The sequence below is a fragment of the Vulpes vulpes genome, chromosome 13, assembly GCF_048418805.1.
Source record: "Vulpes vulpes isolate BD-2025 chromosome 13, VulVul3, whole genome shotgun sequence".
Lineage (NCBI taxonomy): Eukaryota > Metazoa > Chordata > Mammalia > Carnivora > Canidae > Vulpes > Vulpes vulpes.
In genome coordinates this window covers 60,456,440-60,481,255 of record NC_132792.1, presented here as the reverse complement: position 1 = coordinate 60,481,255, position 24,816 = coordinate 60,456,440, and the positions used below count along the sequence as shown (strand labels likewise).

The 24,816-nt window shown below is 38.2% G+C and overlaps 1 protein-coding gene across 2 annotated transcripts in view; it reads right to left on the bottom strand.

Annotated features, from left to right (window-relative positions):
- SLCO5A1 (solute carrier organic anion transporter family member 5A1) overlaps positions 1 to 24,816 on the bottom strand; it is a 137,616-nt gene that overhangs the window by 57,380 nt on the left and 55,420 nt on the right. Inside the window, exons 3-4 of one of the 2 annotated variants that reach the window (XM_026015379.2) lie at positions 24,367 to 24,584; positions 5,192 to 5,356 (exon numbers count right to left, since the gene is read on the bottom strand). In XM_026015379.2, coding sequence (XP_025871164.2) covers positions 5,192 to 5,356; positions 24,367 to 24,584 — 383 coding nt within the window. The remainder of the gene's footprint in view (positions 1 to 5,191; positions 5,357 to 24,366; positions 24,585 to 24,816) is intronic. The other variant, XM_072734558.1, reaches the window with a different exon arrangement.

Genomic DNA, 24,816 nt, shown 5'->3' with positions numbered 1-24,816 from the left:
TGGATGTTCCAAGTACATGTCAGTGGTGCCAGATATAAGAGAGGACATGGGTCCTTCCATGCCCTTCAGAGATGAGCTGTGACTGGGAAGTATATTCTCACTTCATGGGTAAGCATTGTTATTCTAGGGCCTCTGAACCTTCTTAAGCAATTAGATCCTGTTTAACTGCCACCATTAATGCACTGGCTAAGAACCTGCCACATGGTAGGCATTCAAACATGCCTTAAATTAACAAGCTAATAAATAAATAAAAAGAATATGAGTATCTTGACTTAATGTCCAGTATAACCTTCTACAAAAGTTCTAATTAGCACTGAAGAAAAACATATGTAATTTAGTGTAATTACCCAAAAGACAAAAGAGTCTATAATAGTCACTCTCAGGTCCTAATAGCCTCTATTTATCTCAAGATTGTTTAAAAATATAGAAGTGAGAAGTTGCTAGCAGCTGCTGCAGGATGTTGGTTTGTAAGGACCTTCTTCTTCTCTCCCTGAGCACATCATGTTTGAGTGCCCGCCCACGTCTTGTGGAATCCAATGTCACTGCCCGACCTTGGAAATAGGCAGTGATGCCAAGTGTAGCCATACTTAATATGGTCTACTTGCACTTAGAAGTTTAATGTTAATGTTAAAAAAATCTATGTATACATTTATGAAATGAGCACAAAAATGTATCTCAAAAACCATTCTCATAAAATTAAAGAACTGGTATAGAAAAGCAGAAGAATGAAACAAATCAAAGCATGTGCATGTCTCTCTAGCTTCAAAGCATGCAGTGACTTCCAGAGAGTACAGTCTGAGTTCAGCAGTACTGCTTTGAATCTCATCAACAAAACCCCAGTCAGTAGCTAAAGACAGAGAGCAAATATTTGGTTAATTAGACAACAATAAAAATGATAGGTGTTTTTTTATTTTTTTTTTGATAGGTGTTTTTTTAAAAAAAATCACACCCCAACCTGATCCTCCTTACCAAAGTAATAAATATTTTGATTATTCTCCAATGAAAAGCAAACAGTTCTCCAAGGCTGTTTCTCTTGCAAAGACGAACTACCATCTAACCCTTTTTAATTCTGCACACACTAGGGCCCTAGGAAGTCAAAGGTTATGCTGAAAAAGTCTGGTGCTCTGAAAATGAATGTTGTTGATCATGGCTCAGTGGCAAAGACTGCCCTAGAGAGAGTGGAAGTTGAATCTTAGATTACAGTTTCTCTGAAATAATAAAAAAAAATTTTTTTAACTGCCTGGAAACAATAAGACAGCATAGGCCTATTATAATATTTCAATAAAAATCACATATGAATATTTATATATTCCAAGACACTAACTTCCTGGCTCTATTTGCATGTCTTTAAGCAAGATATTTAAAATTCCCTAGACCTTTGTTTCCTCATGAAAATGGGCATAATCAAGAACACCTACTACATAAGACTGGTTACATGGATTAAGTAATGTTGTCTATATGAAAAAGCTTGGTGTCTTCTACTTAGTAAAACTCAGTAAAGTCAAAACAGAACAAAACAAAAACTCAGTAAAGTCAGCAGCTGTTTTATTATCGCCATTATTATAATATATACTATATATAATATATATCTTAGACCTGTTCAAGCTGCATGGCTTCAAATGTAACTACTGTCAACATCATCAATAATAATTCCTTTTCCTATGATATATGAATAAGCTGTGTTTTTCGATTTATATTGTTGTGCCCATTTAAAGTTAGGGAAGATTCAGAACAGATCACTATTTACTACTTCATGGATCCTCACAACAACACTGACACATAGAGACAGAGAAGCTATTGTCTTCGTTATACAGGTAAGCTACAGTTTTAGCTGAAGTATAGGAAGCAAAATGACTTGCCAAAAGTCACACAGCTAGTAACCAGCAGTGGCAACCAGCAGTGGCAAGATTCAAGGCTGTTCTATCTCCTCCTTCAGGGCTCTTGTCATAATTTCAGCCTTTCCAAAACATCAACCTCAAAATAGTTCATTTCAGTCAACAAATGTGACCCTACATGGGTTAGCAAAAAAACCACAAATGGGAAAGGTATAACATGAACCTGGATTCATGGTTACATAAATACAAACACGGGCAGATCTGTAAACAGTTTAGGTTCTGGTTTGAGTCTAATACATACACACACACACACACACACACACACACACAAACACACAGATTATACACACACAGGGCACAGCTCTGTGAGAGCCAGTGCTCAAGGGTTATGAGAAAGAGTGAGCAAAGGCTTGTGAGTTCTGATACATGTGATACGTGTATGGAGCTTCATCTCTATCATATAATACAACACAAGCAAATGGCTACAGAGGATCAAAATTATCCAAATAATCCTTTTAAATTAAAAAAGGAACTTTAACTCAAAAATTCTGTCAGATGAGAAATTAGAACTACACTAAAATCTGGGGCACCTAGGTGGCTCAGTCAGTTAAGCATCTGACTCTTGATTTCGGCTCAGGTCATGATGTCAGGATCCTGGGATCCAGCCAGTGTCAGCAGAGAGTCTGCTTGTCTCACTCTACCTCTGCCCCTCCCCCTGCTCACGTACTCTCTCTCTTAAATAAATAAATAAATCTTTTTTAAAAAACTATATTAAAATTCTTGTTCAGATACATTTCTTAATTCTCCATGTCACTTACATACATAGAAAGGGAATAAAAGACTAAATTAAACTAAAAAAGTCCTTTAAAAATACAAATCTCTGCTCAGAGGGTAAAAGAAGGATTCAATTAGGAGCAGCCCCAGTGGCTGAGCAGTTTAGCGCTGCCTTCAGCCCAGGGTATGATCCTGGAGACCTGGGATCGAGTCCCACATCAGGCTCCCTGCATGGAGCCTGCTTCTCCCTCTGCCTATGTCTCTGCACCTCTCTCTCTCTGTGTCTCTCATGAATAAATAAATTAAATATTTAAAAAAAGAAAAAAGAAGGATCAATTGATAAAAATTCAAAAAATCAAGATGAGCTTTTAAAAAGATTATCATCCTTGTTCATCTTCCTGTAATATGCCAGGCAACCTTCTACTCTTAATCAATCTGCATATCTTTGACTATTATTATTTGTTATCTGTCTGGAAAGGAAGGAAAAAGTATGAGCTGGGAATAAAAATATCTTTTATCAGGACCCTGATATCAGATTTTCAAACATCGTATAAATTGCATTGACTATGTGTTAAAAAAAAAACAAAATTACCAATGGCAAAACCAGACTGGAATTGGCACTATGTGATGTTGCTTTTTTAATCCTGATGTTGGAACATGGGATGAACAAATTCTGTGACCTAGCTTTATTTAATCTTTACCCTCCATTGCCAAAGGTCTTGGTGTCTGCCTTGTCCCATATTCAGTGATGACTGCCTTGATCACATCATTGTGGAACTCTGCAGCCAAACACTCCAGGTCCAGCTGAACCCTTTACTCTATTTTTCCACAAGGAGTTTTATGTCTAGCCTCTGCATCGACCAGTAAAAAAGAGATGACCTTGGTCAATATGATTCCATATGCATCAATTCCTACCTAGCTCAGTAATGTACCCCTGCCCCAGGAACCGAAGGGGTCAAGATGGTGCACCTGGAGAGGAAGAGGATGGTCCAGGTAGCAACACTCCCTAGTCTGGGATAGAAGAGGATACACACAGGACAGAAGAGCAATGTTTCTCAAGGTGTGTCCTGAAGAAAATTGTTCATAGAAGACATACCATTAAAAAGTGGGATTTCATAGTCAAATGGATTTGGGAAAGACAGTACCTTGAGCCTCTGTCTGGGAGTGTCACAGTGCACATGGGCATAGTAAGGGTTGTAATGAGTCCTGTAACAAACAACTCTGTAATACTGGAACCTAGCAAGGTCCCAAATTTATTTGACTATGAATCTTCTTGCCAGTAACACTTACTAATATTGAAACTTAGTTAGGGAAATGTGTGAGACTACTCTACATTTATTAGCTGTGTGGCTTCAGATCTAGCTACAAAACAACTCTTGGTTTCCCTAACCAAGAATTGTCACTCAAATAAAGGCCCAGTGCAAGCATTAAACTAGAAACGTGTTGTTCAGAGTTTCTGACAACCAAACTGCTAAGTAATCTATACATTTCACCTTAATATAAGGAAAACATATATTTCTGAAAAACAAATAGAGAAAAACATATTTTTGGGTGACAATTACTATGATCCAAAGCAGTATACTCTTTACAAGAATATTTGCTATCATGGACCTACAACCCAATATGTATGTGTTTTCATGTGAAAAGTAAAAGAAGAGAACAAAGTGATTACCCAAGTATTTCAAGCCAACTTCTTTTTTCTATAATAATATAACTTTGCCTGTTAGTTTTCAGATTACTCAAGCTGGCTAAGTTTAAATGTGAATGTGGAGGATAAAGTGGGAGCCAGAGTCATCACAAAAGTTATCATAAATCTCCACTTAACTATTTAAATATTTATTAATAGATTAAGCCTTAGGCAGATACAGTCATTTGACCATCTTTGATACAACTAAGGATATATCCAAAATATTATGATATAATACACTGAAATTCCCCCAAGATCTGAGAATTAATGTTCCCACATTTCTAAACACCTAATTTACTATGAAAAAAGAACTGAGTACTACATACAATGGGTACATGTACCATAGTCTCCAAAAATCATTTTCCCAGACATAAAACATCTTCTAAAACAAAATTCATAGATTTCCTTTATGAGGTCAAGCATCTCCAGTAATTCAATCAAAATCCATTTATACTCATGAAGGGGAATTCTGATACCATACACCTGATCTATATTTCAGATTATCCATTAAAATTTTAAAATTTTTTAATTAATTTTTAAAATTTAATTCATGCCCCCATAAAAGGATATACTCAATTTAAATTTGAATGCCATTGCCTATTTCATTCTTTTTAACTGAGAATCATAAAAATATAATTACACAAAGTTCTCCCTTTCCAAAACACAGTTGGTAAAAATGTCACACAGTAACATAATCTGAGTCAACAAGAAAAACTCAAAGACCTTCTCCTCCTAAAATGGGGATGGGGGTGGGGGGTCGGGGGGAGGCAGGTAGCTGTTAATGAATTTATTTAACACTTTGATGTTAGAATGAACTTTCTCTTCACTCATTGCATTTTATTTTAGTGGTCAAAAATGATCATGTTTTCAAGGAGCTCTAACGGCAGTGCCTTACCAGTGTAGATGCTGGCATTGGAAGCTGGGATACCAAACTGTGACTCGATGAACTTGGGAATGAAGGTAATGAAAGCAGTTACAATGGCACTCTCAGCTGTGTATGACAAACTCACAAAAAGGAATGTCATGTTGCTTAAGATCCTGACAGCTGCTCTTGGTAGGTCTACAAAATGACAAAAATGACAAATGAATGTTATAAATAAGGGATGGAAAATAAAATAAAATTGAATTGTTTTTGAAATGAACTGGAAATAGCCATTCAGCAACATTCAAGACTACTGAATAGAAAATAAAGGAACCTGATGACTGAAATAATCCCCTTTATTAAGCAGATTTGGGTTTTTTTAAATTTTTTCAACTAGAATAAGGAAATTTAATAAAGTAGCAAAAAATATGTCCATACACAAATAAACTTACAAGAAGTACCCAACCTATGACTCCTGTTCTAAAAATTGTTTAAGATAAATTATTTACATTTTTTATTGATTAAAATAATGTTATTCTTTGTTAAAACTCAAAAGTCTACTAGATGTGCAAAGTATCTGCAGTACAGCCCTACCTTATAATTTCCACTCATTCAACTACCATTTCCCTGAGATAACACACTTCTGAGCTGTCACATCCCTGATCCGGCATTGCAGACACCCACAGCAGGGGAACTGGTCCATGATTTTGGACATCTGATCTTCCAGCCTCATTATGAAACAGGAAATGATGCAGCTAAAAGGGCTTAAGGGACAGGTCACCAGGTCAGATACTCCCAGGGAATTTGGACTGGGGAAGAAAGAGAAATGATCTCCAAAGGAGGAGAGCCCAAAGGTGGGGGCTCAGGACCTGACCTGCTGCCTCTCAAGAAAGAGAGAAAAGTTTCATTTTGAGTTCACAGAATTTGCCACATATACATATATATGTAAGATGTATGTCCAGGTATCTTCATTTCAGCATTATTTATAATAGCAAAAATTTAAGGAAAAAAACTAAATGTTCTCACTGGAAAATGTTTAAATAAAATATGGCACAGCCCTGTAATGCAATACTATGCAGTAGTTAAAAATGATACAGAGCTATATGTGCTGGCATAAAACAAACTCCAAGAAATATTTTTGTAAATGAATAAAGCAGGCTGCTGCAGAAATATACATATGAGTATGTAAATATATATACATAAATAATATTGGAGTAAAAATCAAACAAACCAAAACAATGGTCAAATTGTGGTCAAATATATATTTCCCAATATATACAACACAAAGAGATTCTGTAAGTGGGAATAAGATTGGGAAAGAGGAATAAAAGGAGATGCTTGTGCATATTCTTTTTATTCTTGCATGTTTATAATGTGAATTAACTCACATTTATGGGATCTTTACATAGCTTGGAATGTATCATGGAAAAGATAAACTGCATTACTTCTGACATGTATAGTCATCTCAGTTATTAGAACAGTTATCCCGTGGGGTGCCTGAGTCAGTTAAACGTCCACCTCTTGACTTCAACCCAGGTCATGATCTCAGGATCATGAGATCAAGGTCCATGTTGAGTTCCATGCTCAATGGGGAGTCTGCTTGAGATGCTCCTTCTCCCTCTCCCTTTGTCCCTCTCCCTGCTTGAGTGTGCATTCTTTCTCTCACTCCCTAAAATGAATAAATAAATCTTTAAAAAAAAAAGTTATCCTCTTATGCTACAACATAATAAAATCTTCCATAAAAATCAAGCAATACTTGTTCTTAAAGCTATAATTCATAGCCTAGTCACCAGAATTTAAAACTTAGAAAGTCAAGACTATTTGCTAATCATTTTAAAATATAAATTAAATTTAATATTCTATAGTTTAATTTAATTGTTTAAAGTTTAAATGAACATTTAAAACAAAAATTAAGATGCTGACTTCATTTTTTAACATGGACAAACACGCCAGAAAAATATATATAATTAAACTACTTCAAAATATTACCCAATATTCTCTCATAAATATGCAAATCAAAAGGTCATATGTAAAATTTAAAAATTAGAGAGGTGCCTGGCTGGCTCACTTGATAAAGCATGCAACTCTTTTGTTTTGTTTTGTTTTTAAAGATTTAGAGAGAGGCATGGGACACCTGGGTGGCTCAGCGGTCAAGCCTTTGCCTTCAGCTCAGGGCAAGATCCCAGGGTCCTGTGTTCAAGTCCCACATTGGGCTCCCTGCAAGGATCCTGCTTCTCCCTCTGCCTGTGTCTCTGCCTCTCTCTGTGTCTCTCATGAGTAAATGAATAAAGTCTTAAATAAATAAATAAATAAATAAATAAATAAATAAATAAATAAAGGCACAGGCATAGGCAGAGGGAGAAGCAGGCTCCCTGTAGGAAGTTCAATGCAGAATTCAATCCCAGGACCCCAGGATCACTGGTGAAGAAAGAAAAATGATGCCCAAAGGAGGAGAGCCCAGAGGTGGGAGCTCAGCACTTGCCCAGCTGCCTCTCAAGAAAGAAAGAAAAGTTTCATTTTGAGTCTTTGCATTTATTTCACAGAATTTGCCACATATACATATATATGTAAGATGTATGTCCAGGTATCTTCATTTCAGCGTTATTTATAATAGCAAAAATTTAAGGAAAAAAACTAAATATTCCACTGAGCCACCCAGGTGCCCTGAGCATGCAACTTTTATTTAATCTTGGGATCATGAGTTCAAGCCCCAAATTGAGTGTGGAGCCTACTGAGAAAATAATAAACTTTAAAAAAATATAAATAATAAAATAAAATTTAAAAATTTAAAAATTAAGATTTTCTATCAACATTTGGAGATTCAAATTAAGCTTATTTGTTACATTAAAAGACAATGTGTTGGGGCACCTGGGTGGCTCATACAAACACCTGTCTTTGGCTCAGGTCATGATCTTGGGGTCCTGGAATAGAGTCCCCATACTCAGTAGGTAGCCTGCTTCTCCCTCTCCCTCTGCTTGTACTTTCTTGTGCTCTTGTTCTCTCTCACATAAATAAATAGATAAATAAATAAATAAATAAATAAATAAATAAATAAATAAACAAACAAACTGCCAATGTGTTGAATCTAAAAACATCTGGGGGAATTATACAATAATTTTTTTAATACAAGAAGATAAAATGTATCACATGAATGTTTTAAAAGATATTAGTTATAGGGGCACCTGGATGGCTCAGTCAGAAGAGTGGAAGAGATATAACTATTTTTTTTTAAGATTCTATTTATTTATTCATGAGAGACACAGAGAGAGAGAGGCAGAGACACAGGCAGAGGGAGAAGCAGGCTCTATGCAGGAAGCCCGACATGGGACTTGATCCTAGGTCTCCAGGATCAGGCCCTGGGCTGAAGGCAGCACTAAACCATTGAGCCACCCAGGCTGCCCAAGAGCATGTAACTTTTGATCTCCTGAGTTCCAGTGCTGTAGTGAATGTAGAGATTACTTACATAAATAAACTTAAAAAAAAAAAGATACTACTTATAAAACACTGATTTTTCTTTCATACCTACTTGGTGTGGTAAAATAGCCCTCTAACTTCAAAGCTAACTAAAAATATATGTGATGTTTACCTTCTCTTTCATAAATAAATAAATTAAATAAGTAAAACCAAAAACCCTCAGATATCCAGGGTTGTGACTTTGGCTAATGGGGCTGGGAGTTGGTTTCAATACAGGAAGAGTGAGTAAGTAAATATGTCACAATTACAGCAGTTAGCTTTTTAATGGCCAGAGAAGGGAGTTACAGAATGGACAGAAGATATCAGATTGGAACTGAAGGTAATGGTATGAAGTCATGGGATGGATAGAGAGACAGATAAACTGACAGAAGATGATCGATAGATATGAATGGTGGTGTAGATGGATAAATAAAGATGACAGGTGATAGATAGGTATGTGTGAGTGTGAGTACATACACATATGTCCTAATTCTGTCTACTACAGGGTTTAGAAGTTATAACACCCTAGTAGCAATGAGCCTACCTAACACCTGGTAATTGGTTTCTAAAGGCCATTTTCCACTCAAAGAAACCAAAGCTCCTTGGAGAAATGTCTAACTGTAGAGCTGAGGCAGAGAAAATACAAGATAAGCCTGGAAAATCTTGTTAAATGAGAAAGTAAACTGTTCAAAGAATGATGAGGACATGTCAGAAGGACACCAAGACAGTTTGAAGGATCCCAAATAGTCAAATATGAAGCAATTTAAGGTTGATGGATGCTAAAAGTAGTAAGTGAAAGTTTAATAGAAACAAGATACAGTCATCCTCATTATTCACAGATTTAGTATTTTCAAATTTGCCCACTCGCTACAATTGATGTGTAACACCCAAATCAATACTCGCAGGGGGTGGCCATTCAAGGACATGCACTGTGTGGCCAAAAATTTTAGTTGTAGAACACACACTTTCTTGGCTAAGATCGTATGAGGCCTCTCGCCCTGCCTTCTTGTGTCAGTTTCATGTTTGCAAGCTAGGGTCCTTTTCATAAGATATTGTCATATTTTTAGCATTTTTGTGCTTTTGGTGATTTCCCTGTTTCAAATGGCCCCCAGGCACAATACTGAAGTGCTATATAGTATTCGTAAGAGACTGTGATGTGTTAGATCACACATACATGTGTTAGCTACAAAGTACTTCCCCACATGTGTTAGCTACAAAGTACTTCCCCACCAAACACTGATAAATTACTTGCTGGTTTAGAACTGCAATATATTTATTAACTTTAGAGAAACCTGGTAGATACAATCTTATCCAAGAGATCAAAGTTCACAGAGATATTAGCATTATATAGCTTCTGTTGAAGGCACAAGAGCATAGCATCATTTCAGTGGTATGCCTACTAAGCGCATAAATCAGGAGGCGACATCATCAAACCCAAACTGAGGGACATTGTATAAAGTTATTGGTTTGTACTTTTTAAAAAGATTGAGGTCATAAAAAATAAGGTAATATGAGGAACTGATCCAGATTGAAGAAGACTAAAATACACCTCACGAAATACATGTGATCTGTGAATTGGATTTGGACATAAAGGGCATTGTTGAAATAACTGACAAAGTTTGAATAGGGCTTTGTGGTCTAGATGGTAGCACTGGATCAATATCAATTTCCTGGTTTTGATGGCTGCCCTGTAGTCATGTAGGACAATGTCCTTGTACCTAGGAAACATACACTAAAGTAGCACAGCACAGCAGGACATCATTTCTGCAACTTCTCAGATGGGTCAGAAATGTTAACAGTTGGAGAGCTGGAGTACAGGGTACCCAGGAGTTCTATGCACTATTTCTGTAACTTTTAGATAAATTCAAAATAATTTCAAAAACACAAAATTTAAAAATCTAAGTTGTATCCCTACATTTACAGTCAAATATCTAATTTTTATGCTGCAGAATATATTTTAAATAAGTTGCTTAGTGTCATTCATAGCTGTCACTGTAAAATAAAAAATGCAGTAAAAAGCCTGATAAAGGAGAGATAAAATAATGATTATCATTTTTTTAATCATTTAATGCTACAAAATCTTACAAATTCCATTATAAAGGCAAACTGACACCAAAACCAGAAATGCCTTTAACATTAGGAAAGTAGGAAAAGAATTCAATACAAAGCATCAAGATTTAATAGAATGTAATATGACATAGGCTACACATAGAAATAACTTTCAAAAGAAGTGTTAGTTAAGAAGTATACTTGTGATGAGCGAGCACTGGGTGTTGGATGTAGTGTTGAATCACTGGGTTGTACACCTAAAACTAATATTGTGCCTTATGTTGGCTAGCTGAAACTTTATAAAAAAAATTTTTTTAAAAAGTGTTACTGTCATTGGCAGATACTTTCCTCATCCCCATGCACACATCCACAGCAGTGCAGGTGACCCCAGACACCCAGCATTTGCACCGTACCAGATGCTGAGTTGCACGCCAATCATGATGGGGCTATGCTACAATAAGTTTGATGTAGTTGGGGATCCCTGGGTGGCTCAGAGGTTTGGCACCTGCCTTCGGTCCAGGGCGTGATTCTGGAGTCCCGGGATCAAGTCCTGCATCGGGCTCCCTGCATGGAGCCTGCTTCTCCCTCTGCCTGTGTCTCTGCCTCTCTCTGTGTGTGTGTGTGTGTCTCTCATGAATGAATAAATAAAATCTTTAAAAAAAAGGAATTATAAAAAAAAGTTTGATGTAGTTCCCCCCCTTCCCATTTTTGACCTTGCAAACCTCTAGTCAAAGTTTCAAAAAAATCTGAGATGTGTGGTGTGACTGGATTCCTGTGGAAGCTGAGTAAAGGACAGTCTCAGCAAGGGCAGAGACCATAGTTTCTGGTTCTCAAAAGCCTTGTGGCTCACAGTGAAAGATGAGGCTGCAGGTACTGATATGTGCATAAGTTTCTGACCATCAGGCAAGCATGCTCCAGTATTTGTGAATGTTTTATGCTCATTCATAAAATGTCTACAACTTCAAGTATCTATTTAGAATAAAGTTTTTGTTTGGAAAAGTAAAGTTTTAAGCGAGTCTGCGTCTCATAGAACTAAAAGGTGGCAATCATCTTTTAAGGTGGGCAAAGGGAGGAACTCATTGATAATACGTTTTTGTCTGATGTAAAATGGATCCCATTCTACAGAGAGGTCTGTGAGGCACTGCTCACAGTGGCTCTTTATGCTGATGTAGCAAGGTTTGCAGCATGTGATCTGATATTCCCAAAATGAGCTGATTGCACCAGGCAAGGAGGCTGGACTCAAAGGTGCTTCCAGAAGGTAGCCCCGCAGCCAGGAGAGGTCTAAGGCATCCTACATGAATACAGATTGGCCAAGCCCTTTACTTTGTGTCCCTTACTATTGGCAAGTGAGATAGAGAGAGACAGTTAGGCCAGGAGTATGAAGATCTGAGTGAGAATATAAGGAAGGAAAAGGAACTGAGCATCACCCTGCAGTTGAGTATCCAGAGTGGCTGTGGGTCACAAAGCAAGGAACACATTCCCAGAGCAGCCAGGAGCCTGCGAGAGAGCCTTATGGCAAAACCCCAATATCCCAGGGGGCTTCAACTTGCTCTGTCCTTTACAAACTTTGTTGTCTTAAACTACTGAAACAGACTTTTTTTACATAATGATATACTTTAAAAAGATATGCTACCATAGAGAATGATGAATAAAATGAGAAGAAGGCCCAGCTGCCCAAAACCTGGCCTCTCTTGCAAGGCCCTCGATGCAGGGTTGCTGTCCACCTTTCCAGTTCTGAAGTCCTGTGATTGCCCACCATAAGCCCCCTACATGGCCATTGTTTTCCTTGTCTCTACTATTTACTATATTCCCTGCCAGTCTGCTCAAACAAATGTCAAGCTCATCCATGGGATCTGTAGGAGACAGCCCCTTCAGACAGACAGGTGGTTCTCCTCTGTGCTCCCACGGCATGCTGTTCACACTGCTACTCATTAAGTCTTCTATAACTGTGTGTATTTACCTGTTTGTTTCTTTCAAGAGAGTATAAATGCTATGAAAGCAGGACTTTGGTACATCTGTATATCTTCAGCTCCCAGCATCCATCTGGCATTTTGTAGGCACTCAAAAAATATATCTGGAATGTGATTCATTATAACATCACAGCAACAATTTGTACTAAAACAATATTCATATACTTATGAGAAAAATGAAATCTATTCCAAAGATGCCTAATTTCCTCCTGGGGAGTAAATTAGTTATTAAGAAAGTATAAGTCATAAGATAAAGGGTGGTGTGTAGTGGTGGACTTAACAAAACCACAGAAAAATGTGAAAAGGATACCCCTTTTCCAAATATGGCTTTCTGTATAGATCAGATTATAAACCAAAAATTCCAACAAGAGATGGAGGAAATATATAATATTTCATTCATCCAGCATATCTGGGGGAAAGAGGCATTTGGCATGCTTGAATTTTTCAGATAACTGGGTAATTGACTCTTAAAGCAACAAAATTTTAAACATTTTTTTAAATTTTAAACATTTCTATGTATTAACTGGTATTACAGGAATATCCATAGCACAATTTAAAATTTTATTCAAGATTCTAAGTCACAATTATGAATGATAATATCTATCTGCTAATTTGTCTTAGGGCATTTTTAAGCCTTCGATTTATTTTCTGATCTTTTCTTTGGTTATAGGAACACTCCTTCCCTGTGATGTGTTGTGGTGTTTGTTTTGCTTGCTGACATTCTACTTCCACACCAGCTTTCTCTGTTCTTCTAAAGGACTTTTATGAAGTAGACATAGATTTCCATCATTCTTTTGATATCTACTTTTTAAAATTTAAACTGGGGATGGGATGAGGAGTGGTAGTTTTATTAATATAAAAAATAAATAATTTTTACTATGAAGTTGTTCACTAAATTTCATCATTTCCAGATATAAATGATAAACAGTAAATGCCAAACAAACATACTAACCTCTGTTAATAATTTTCATAATTTTTCTGACATGGATATTTTTGAACATAATATCTCTTCTTGTGGAAAAAAAAGAGACTTATCTGAACATTATAGCCTATTCAGTTTATTTCCCTTATGCCTAAATTCAAGTAAAATAAATATCTTTCCAAAAATAATTTATCGAGGTAAAATTCACATAACATAAAATTATTTTAAAGCTAACGATTCAGGGGCATTCAGTACATTCACAATGGTGTGCAAACACATCTATTTTTCAAAATGTGCCTTTTTGTTATAAAAATAATGTAAGTGTTCAGGAATGATATCAGAATGCACTTTTATTCTTTATATCTTTATGTACTTTGTAAATTTTCTACTACGGACATATATTACTTCTATATTCTAAAAAGCCAAGCCAAAAACTCTGCAATTTTAAATGAATGCAACAATATGTCATCTTCCAAGACAAGTCTTCCCTGACTCAGGCAGCTAAGGTAGGAATTCTATGCTCCTGCTCCTACAACCTTACTTAGAATGTACATACCTCCATTTAAAGACTTATATTTTATTATGTCAATTTTCCTTTCTACCTTCCAATTCTTTGTCTTGTATTTGTTGCTCAATAAAGGTATTTGTACAGGTGACTGGGTACTCAGTGGGTTAAGTGTGCCTTTTGCTCAGGTCATGATCTCAGGGTCCTGGGATTGAGCCCCATGTCAGGCTCCCTGCTCAGCCAGGAGTCTGCTTCTCACTCTGCCTGTGCCTCTCCTCCTGCTTGTGCTCTTTCTCTTAAATAAGTAAAAATATTTGTGAAAGAAAAAAAAAGAATGAATGAGAGAAGTTTACTTAAGATAGATATTGTCAGCCATATATCTCAATAATTAGAAGGATTTGGAGGGTACCTGGGGGGCACAGTCAGCTAAGCATCAGACTCTTGATTCCCCCTCAGGTCATGATCTTAGGGTCATGAGATCAAGCCCGTGTCTGGCTCTGCACTCAGAGTGGAATCTGCTTAAGGATTCTCTCTCTCTCTATCTACTCATCCTCTAAAATAAATAAATAAATCTTTGAGGAAAGAAAAAAGAAGGATTTGCAGAGAACAGTCTAGTCCTTTCCTAAACATCTTCGATAATGCTAATTTCTTAAACGACAGTAAAATTTGAGGGAAGTGTCAATTGAATAAGCAGATCTAGACAGCTTAAATGGACTAAGTCACAGAATTCACAGGAGGCACAGACAAAGTGACCAAGAGTAAAAATGGAAACACCAGAGTGGTGGTCACTGTTATATAAAAGGCTGGGATATTTATTAAATTAGAAAATAATACAATATGTGCCAAAATACAGAGTGCTTTTTTTTTTAAGATTTTATTTATTTATTCATGAGAGAAAGAGAGAGAGAGAGAGAGGCAGAGACACAGGCAGAAGGAGAAGCAGGCTCCATGCAGGGAGCCCGACATGGGACTCAATCCGGGTCTCTGGGATCACACCCTGAGCTGAAGGCAGCACTAAACCACTGAGCCACCAGGCTGCCCCAGAGTGCTTTTCAAAGCACATGGGCAGGACCCAAAGCCTCAGCCATGAGGGTTCCAGAAAGGACCCTGGAAGGTGGGGAGAAGGAACATAGTATAAAGAAAGGTGGAGACAACACCATACGAAAATAATCATGGAGTCAGGCCAGGTAAGAGGTATGCTTTGGCCGTAACATATACTTTTATATTAACCACATTTTTTTAATTTTTCTGTATTTTATAATGTTTTGACATCTTAAAAATCTTGTTGGCTGGGAAGAGACTAGACTACCAAGTTTTAGAGATAGCAAAGCTCAGCTGGGAACACATCTCTTATATGCAAACTATCCAGTCCCAGCGATACAGTCCCAACTGCCTCCTTACGGTACTCTCACACACCAAGCTAGTATTGTCCCCATCCTACATCACCCAGGACTGGGCACCACACAACTAGACCACCCCCACAGCCCAAAACCCACTGAAATTACTCAGTGTGTTGTAAGCTGTTGACTCTGCCCTGCCTTTTCTTTCCCATGGAAATCCCCACAGGGGTGTGAGCTCGGCTTTCCCTCACTCCTGTCTTTTATTTCCTGACCCCAAACCTGGTTCTTCCCTTGAAGCCCTGTGTGTCCATCCCCTTATCTTGGGAAATATACATAATAAATCCTTCTTTCAATGACATTGACCTCTGCGTGTCATGACTCGGTCACTTCCATAAATTACAGTGCTGTGGGTACAAGTTAATAGAGCCACTTCTCTTAACACCTCTCTACAAAATTCCTTGATTTATAACTACTTTCTAAAAGTATTTAATTCTTCCTTCACCTCTAATATCTTCGTTCTTATTTGTATACTTTAAAGCCTTCTGGTACATCAAAAAACTAATGGAGGGGAACTTGGGTGGCTCAGTGGTTGAGTGTCTGTCTTTGGCTCAGGTCATGATCCTGGGATTGAGTCCCGCATAAGACTCCCCACAGGAAGCCTGTTTCTACCCCTACCTTATCTATGTCTCTGGCTCTCTCTCTCTGTGTCTCTCATGAATAAATAAATAAAATCCTAAAAAAAAAAAAAAAAAAGGCTGGTGGAAATATACCATCACCAGCAGCAAAAATTTCAATAACTTCCAGTATGACCTGTAAGTCTTGCACCATCCTGTATTTCATGGGCATAGAATAGATACAACTTTTTGATGCCCATTACCCAGGAACATCAAATTATTTTTAGTCACATCTTTCTGTAAAAGCAAAACCAAAGCTCCTCTCATATGTGACATGGCCAAGAAACTATCCAAGTGTCCCCGTTATCTGTTCATTTCTTTGAAACTAATGACTCTCTCTGTGGTCCCTGGTCACAAATCTCCATGAAAGTATTTCAATTTTTCCCTCTCTCCCGTAACACATTGGCAAATGACATTCCCTGCTTGCCAATAAAAGAGCAGAAGGAACCAAGTGATCATGCACACTATAGTCACCTATGGACCAGCACATGAGGCTCTTGAGCCCTTTACCTACAGACAGGGGATAGAAACAGTGGCTGTCAAGGCCCAAAATATATCATTAGTGGTTACTGGCCACAGTACTATTCTGCTTGCTTACATCTAGCACCAATGAGTATTTTCATATATAGCTTTCTAAGTAGATAGTACTTTGATGAGTTGAGTAATCCCATAGTTAGTTTACACTGAATACAAAGAAAGTGCTTTCTTTTTCAGGAATTTCTTGCCAGGCATGTTAGCAGTTACCACCTAAGCTGTAGGTCCAAATCTACAAGTTTGGCTTACCATAAGATAACATATGCACAACAAAATAAATGCAATAGGGATCCCTGGGTGGCGCAGTGGTTTAGCGCCTGCCTTTGGCCCAGGGCGCGATCCTGGAGACTCGGGATCGAATCCCACGTCAGGCTCCCGGTGCATGGAGCCTGCTTCTCCCTCTGCCTGTGTCTCTGCCTCTCTCTCTCTCTCACTGTGTGCCTATCATAAATAAATAAAAAAATAAGTGAATAAAATAAAAAAATAAAACAAAATAAATGTAATAGAACAAAACAAAGAACCAGAGACAGAAAAGATGTAAACACAGCACAACACCATGACCAGAAAAAATAACTAAATATATCTTAAAAGATCCTTGCTGGGGGACACCTGGGTGGCTCAGCAGTTTGGTGCCTGTCTTTGGCCCAGGGTGTTTTCCTGGAGTCCTGGGATCGAGTCCCACATCAGGCTCCCTGCATGAAGCCTGCTTCTCCCTCTGCCTGTGTCTCTGTCTCTCTCTGTCTCTCTCTCTGTGTGTCTCTCATGAATAAATAAATAAAATCTTTAAAAAAAAAGATCCTTGCTGGGCTTTAAATTTGACTCAGTTTCCTGGCCACTAAAGCAAAAAACTGAATAATCATCATTAGCAGAAACAATTGAATTGCTTTTCCTCACTATGTTCTAGAGCAGTGGTTCACACAGTGTGGTCTCCAAACTACCAGAATCAGTATCACCTGATAAGCTGTTAAAAATGCAAATACAAAAAAATTTAAAAATAAATAAATTTAAATTAAAAAAGCAGGGCACCTGGGTGGTTAATCAGGTAGGCGGCTGCCATTGGCTCAGGTCATGACCTCAGGGTCCTGGGATTGAGTCCTGCGTTGGGCTCCTTGCGAGGCAGGGAGTCTGCTTCTCCCTCTCCCTATGCCTCCCCCCCCTGCTCATGAGCGTTCTCTCGCTCTCAAATAAGTAAGTAAAATCTTTTTTTTTAAGATTTTATTTATTTATTCATGAGAGACACAGAGAGAGAGAGAGGCAGAGACACAGGCAGAGGGAGAAGCAGGCTCCCTGCGGGGAGCCTGATGTGGGGCTCCATCCCAGGACTCCAGGATCATGCCTGGGGCCAAAGACAGGTGCTAAACCACTGAGCCACCCAGGGATCCCCTAAAATCTTTAAAACTAAATAAAATAAAATAAATTTTAAAGGGCACCTGAGTGGCTCAGTTGGTCAAGTGTCGGACTCCTGATTTCAGCTTAAGTCATGATCTCAGGGTTGTAAGATGAAGCCCCTCGTCGGGCTCCCTGCTGGGCATGGAGCCTGCTTAGGATTCCTCTCCCTTCTTCTGCCCCTCCCCTACTCCTTCTCTAAAAATAAGTAAATAAATAAATAATTTTTTGAAAAGAGCAAATACCCAGGCCACACCCCAGGCCTCCTGACTTGAACACTGTGGGCCAGTGCCCAGCAATCTGGGTTTTAAGAAGCCCTTGTGGTGCTTCCTAGGTAGCCTAAGTCTGAGAACCACTGTTCTCACCAAATAGGTTCTTATATAAAGGACAGTGAGCATGTTCCTACAGCACATATGGGGAATTTAAGCAACAGCTTCCAATAAAAGCTGTAAATATAAAACTAAAATGTAAGTCAGCAAAGGAGCAAAGGCAATATGCAAGAGAGCTAAGATAGCATGAACCAGGCATGTGGATTTGGTCATCCCTCTTTGCTGAGTCAAGGAGTGACCCCAACATATTCCATACTATACTAGTTGTAAAACACCTAGGGACATCTGGGTGGCTCAGTGGTTGAGCATCTGCCTTTGGCTCAGGTCAGGATCCTGGAGTCCCAGGACTGAGTCCCACATCAGGCTCCTTGCAGAGGGAGCCTTCTCCCTCTGCCTATGTCTCTGCCTCTCTCTGTGTCTCATGAATAAATGTGTCTCATGAATAAATAAGTAAAATATTTAAAAGAATAAAAAAATTTTACAAAAATGAAACACCTAGCAAAGGGCCATATGCAATAGTTCTGGATGTTCTTGGGCAACTCAAATTTGGAATTTATTCCTTCTACCACTTTCAACTAGCTCCTTTCCCCATTATCTGAGGTTGAAATCCTGAAACTACCTTTGATAACTCCCTCTCCATTAACCCATAGGCTGAAATTAATGGGAATGTAGCATTATAGGTTTCTTGGATTACACAGACTTAGCATCACTCAACAGTTGCCACATCTTATAGACATAACCTCTCCTTTCTCAAAAATTCCTTCACCAAATATTGACTGAGTATCTACAAAGTGGTACAAATTCATCAAGGAACGTGGTAGACAAAATATCTCCTGCCCTCATGGGGCTTACTTTCCCACTGTGGAGACAACAATAGGATAAGTAAAATATATGGTATGTTAGATAATGATGAGTACTAAGGAGAAAAGTAGAGGGCAGGAGATAAGAAGCTTTGGCTGCCCAGCAGGAAGTCTGCTTCTCCGTCACCCTCTGCATCACCCCCACCCCCCAATCATCTCAACCTTGCACACATGTGCTCTCTATCTCTATCTCTCTCAAATAAATAAAATTTCTTTAGAAAAGCTTTAGAGAGGAAGTTGGGAGATTTTTAAATAGGGTGAGTAAGCAAGGCCTCCCTGAGAAGAGACTCTTTGAGTAATATCCTGCAGGAAGTAAAGGGAACTGGGGAAGAACATTCCCAGCATAGGAATATCAAAGGCAAAGGCCATGAGGTGAGAGTATGCCTGGCAATGCTGGCAGGTTTGAGGACCATTGAGAAGCCCAATATGGCTGAAGTGGAATAAACAAATGGGGCTGCAGGAGAGAGATGGGGTTAAACAGATAAGCAGGGACCAGATTCTATCCCTGGTAGGTCATCCAGGGAAGAACTTCTCTGTGAGTGAGATGGGAGACCGTGGGATGCCTGGGTGGCATAGAGGTTTGGCGCCTGCCTTCAGCCCAGGGCGTGATCCTGGAGACCTAGGATCGAGTCCCACTCCCCCATGGGGAGCCTGCTTCTCCCTCTGCCTGTGTCTCTGCCTCTCTCTCTGTGTCTCTCATGAATAAATAAGTAAAGTATTTTTTTAAAAAGAGAGATAGGAGACCGTAAAAGCAGAGGACTATGAGCAGAGGAGAGGCATTTTAATAGGATCCTTCTGGCTGCAGAGCTGAAAGCAAGAGGGGACAAGGATAAAGGTAGGGAGAACTAGTTTCACAGGCGACTGTCCTTTCCTTGTTTGCTAGTCAAAACCATCACCACCTCTCACTGGGACTCTGTCACAGCTTTCTACCTGGGCCACCTCCTCCCTTTCTACCCCTTTCCTTCCCTATTCTACTGAATGGAGTGCTGCCAAATACCTGCTACTAGAACTCAAGCTTTCTATGAACAACATGGCCCTGCCTTACCCTCCCCCCCCAACCTCATCTCCCAGATATCTCCACATACAACCCACACACCAACCACAATACACTTGCTCAGTATTCCCAAATACATCTACACAATCTGACCTTGCCTTTGCTCTCTGACTGGAACCATCTCACCTCCACCTACTAAAACTTTCCCAGCCTGCCAAGATTCTCCACAAATCCCACCTCCTCCGCGAAACCTCTCCTGATCCCTCAACTAGATGTTCCCTTGCCTGCCACTGAACTTCACATCATTGCATCTGTCCTCATTTATGGTCTTTCCATCTGTACTTGTCCTGTCTCCCTCCCTGGACTACAAGCTCCCTGAAGGCAAACCCTGGCTCACTCATCTTCATCTCCACCGCAGCATGGAGTACAGAATTCTTATAGAGTGACTTAGTCGTTGAATTAAATGATAACAACACAATCCTTCAGTGACCAAAATTCCTAACTTCAAATAGCCCCTTTAAAGCAGTTCCTCATCTCAGAGTACTATTTTACTTAGGATTATAAACATGTTGCAGTCTAACACAGACAAAAGTCTAGCAGAGAAAAACCTATTATATTTTATGCTTACTAATAATGCTAAGCAGTTAAAAGATTAAAAGTGGACACAAAAATAAAATTTTTCTTATGATTAACTGCCACCCAAAGTTTTCTTTTTAGGAAGATACCCAGCTAAATTTGGAAGGCTTTAAAATGCTCTACCTCAAACCTCAGGAAAATTGATCCAGTTAAATATTTTAAGTGTTTATTTTTGTTGGTAACATTTGATGCAATCAATGCTAATCTCTTTATGGAAAGGTGATTCAGACACACTAAAAATTCTACTTTCTCCTTTGTGGTGTTTTAAAAACAGTCTTATTCCTGCATAATTTATAATAAGAATCAAGAAACACTGAGTCAGATTTTCCCAATGTCTATCATTTAAATGTGGAGGCAGAGAGTAGATTTGTATGGCCCAAATCATTTTTTAAGGACATACAAGTTATTAACTTAGACATCCTGCCACCTCCTCTCTGAAGAAGCTAATACTGGCATCCAAATTTTGAATATGAAATAAAGCCTTAAAGGAGCCCCCCCCACCCCCGGCCCCTCCAGAAAGCAGGACAAGGGAAAAGAGGACCTGAGAATCAAACTCAGATTTAGGGCAGCCTGGGTGGCTCAGCAGTTTAGCACCACCTTCAGCCCAAGGTGTGATCCAGGAGACCTGGGATCGAGTCCCGCGTCGGGCTCCCTGTGTGGAGCCTCTTCTCCCTCTGCCTGTGTCTCTCTCTCTCTGTCTCTCTACTCTCTGTGTCTCTCATGAATAAATAAATAAAATCTTAAAAAAAAAAAACTCAGATTTAACTCAAAATGAAACCTTAGCAACAATTCTTTAATTCAAGGCCTTAATGATGAATCTCAATTTTGTAGTAAAAAATTATGTCAACAGTTGAATGACTCCCAGAGATTTAATTTGTCCTTTTGAAAATCAGATTAAATATTAGACTGTCATATCCTATAAGCGATATGTATTATATAATCTGGAAGAAATCAATAAGTATAAGATAAAAATATGAATTAATTTTAAATACTTTTGTATTCAAACATTATTCCTACATCAACAATATCGTTTGAATCATTTTTAGCAAAACATTTGCACTTTATACTCCCATTACAACAGGATTCCTTTCTAACAGGAGAAAATGGTTCTTGACGTTCCAGTCTAAATACAATTAGAAAATTCAGTGCAAGTGAAAGTAAAAAATGAACTAGCTCCATGTCCTAATCGGGAGATTTAGATGCAGACATGAGATCAGTCATCACAATGAAGGCAGAGGATGAAAAAGCTGAGCATGTATCAGAAACACTGACAGGAAAATCCGAAAGGAAACAGATTTTATAAACCAACTACCCATCACTGCCAAAAGACTCCTCTTATTCTTTCCTTTAAAAGAAAATAACATCCTAATCTATCATATTGAGCTTAGAAAAGGTGGAGAAGAGAAATCCCTAGCAGTACAAGATAATATGCAATAAAACAGTATATAGATTCAATTTGGAAAAACAATCTTAAAGTTCCATGACAGCTTTTGAACCTGCATGCCTAATTAAGGTGCCCTTCCCCCCAGAAGTAGATCCTGAATCAAAGATTCAAGTCCATGCAGTTTATTTGGGAGGCTCAGAAAATGCCCTTCAGGGAATGCAAATGTGATGCACGTGAAGCAAGAGCAGCCTACGAGGGATGTAGAAATAAATATAACTCAGAAACTGTCTCACCCATCAACACTGGGGTGTTCATCAGTCAGTGGTTAAGACTGCTGTGTGAGGGTGGGAGAGTGTTAATTCCTTGGCACTTGATGCCAGCCTCGAGCAGGAGCCAACAGGCTTCCCAGCCCACAAAGAAAACCTTCAGGCAAGGAAGATCTGCAGACCTTCAGGCAGGGACCAGCAGTCAGCAGGCCTCCACCGGGAAGACCATAAGGTCCCAGAGGCAGACAGGTCATTAACATCATTGTCTACACTTTATCCTCCAAAGGCATGCCATCTCCCTGTAAGGTCATATCCATCATTGGTGTTTGACACCAGTCTTCTCTTACTTATCTCAACTATCCAACAGAGCATATATTTCACATTCAAGCCATCTGCCCCTAAGCTATAAGTATACACAACTTAGCTTACCTACATCTGGGATTTCTCCCCTTCAGTCTACTTTATATTCTTCATAAATTAAACTCTAAGTCTACTCCTGTGTTGTAAATTCTTTAATATCAAACTTGCTCTCAATTGAGTTGTAAAAAAAAAAAAATTACTCCTTTGGTAATAGCCTGTATGACCCGTAAGACATCCAAGAAAAATGATGGGTTGGTCCACATGGTAAGAGCTCAGTCCACACTAGCATCTAAAGAATCCTTGACAGTATTAGAGCAAATGTAATTTTTGCAGTCCCAAAAGTACACACCGTCACAAAATAATGGGTGGGGGAGGGCAGGTAGGGGAGGCAGATCTAAAACATAACTGGGAAGGAGCATTTTCAAAGAAATGTGACTTCACTTGCTTTGAACAAATATAGTCCTAAAAATAGTCCAATCTAAAGATCATTTTTCTTTGGCTGCAGGGACATTCCATAATAAATTAGTAACATCCTTCTAGGCCGGAAATGTTCCTCTTTGGCTTTAGCATTTATACAGTCAACGATAAAGTTAGTCGGTAAGGTGTCTAGGTAAATTTTACCTAAAACAACCTTAACTCATGTAAGCACTTGGTAAATATTATGCTTCCTAATTTAAAAAAAAAAAAATCAATTCAGAGAATTTAGGAAATAGGCTGAAATTAATGGGGATGTAGCATTATAGGTTTCTTGGATTACAGACTTACTGTCACTCAATAGATATACTATACATTGAACAATATTGCATGGTTAAAATTACTTTAAATTATTTAGATTTGGGCTTACCTAACCTAGTTTTAATAAAGTCCTTGTTTTTAAGACAAAAATGAAAAAATAGACAAGTACACATCACTGAAACTTTCTGGATATTCAGAGGCTATTCCTTGGCTACTCTTCTCTATGGCCACTTACAAACATCTAACAGAGCCACTGCTGAATGAGATTGCTGTCTCATGGTAGATTTTATATTTAGGTGAGGATCAGGACACACTAACAAACCCATCATTCCCCTGAAACAAACCATTCATCATACAATGCAATATTTTAAAAATCAGACATCACTCTTGAGACAGTAAATGACATATATAAAAATCTGAATCTTTAGGATCTAAATCAGTGCTTCTCAAGCAATCTGTGATGAAGAACCATTTCTAAATTAATATTTCCAGTCTATCATGTACTGGTACTTTTGCAAAATATATTAAAGATGAATTATAAGAAAACAAAAATTTTAAAACACAAAATGTAAGCCCAGCTCATTATTATTATTATGAGATTTGATAGGCATAAAATTATTGTAAAATTTAAAAGTTCCCCAATGCTTACTCAAAATTTCAGTACTTATCTTGTCACAGGCCAATAACAGTTGGTGGGCAACACTGACCAGGACCCATACTTTGAGTAGCACTGATCTAAAATAGCACGTGCAAAAAAGTAAAATAAAACAAAATACTGTGCACATATTCACTCAAAAAATATATACTTTACCTCTGACATTCTTTCCAAATCCCATAGAAGAAACTTTTTTTTCCACTTGTTCACTATTGTTTGATTTCTCCTTCATAACATCATCATCACTAACAACATCAGCAGAAAATTTTTTCTTTTTCTTTTTCTTGTGTCGAGGAGGAAGCTTTTTTGGAAAAGTAAACATTGGGAATATCACAAGAAACATTGCAATGGCACAAAGGAGGAATCCACTCCACCTAAAAAATTGGGAAATGTGAATAGCATTTATGGCTTTTGCATTATGAGTGAGAACAAATTAGCAAAGTAGATGTTCATGGTAATAAAATTCTCCAGGGAGAACTTTTCACCTTCATCAATTGTAAAGCAGTAGGAAGTTGGACAAACTAAGAAAACATAGGACTTTTCCCTTTCTAGGTTATAAATGAGAAATCTACCCGATAGTCATACTAGTTTTATAATGAACATTAT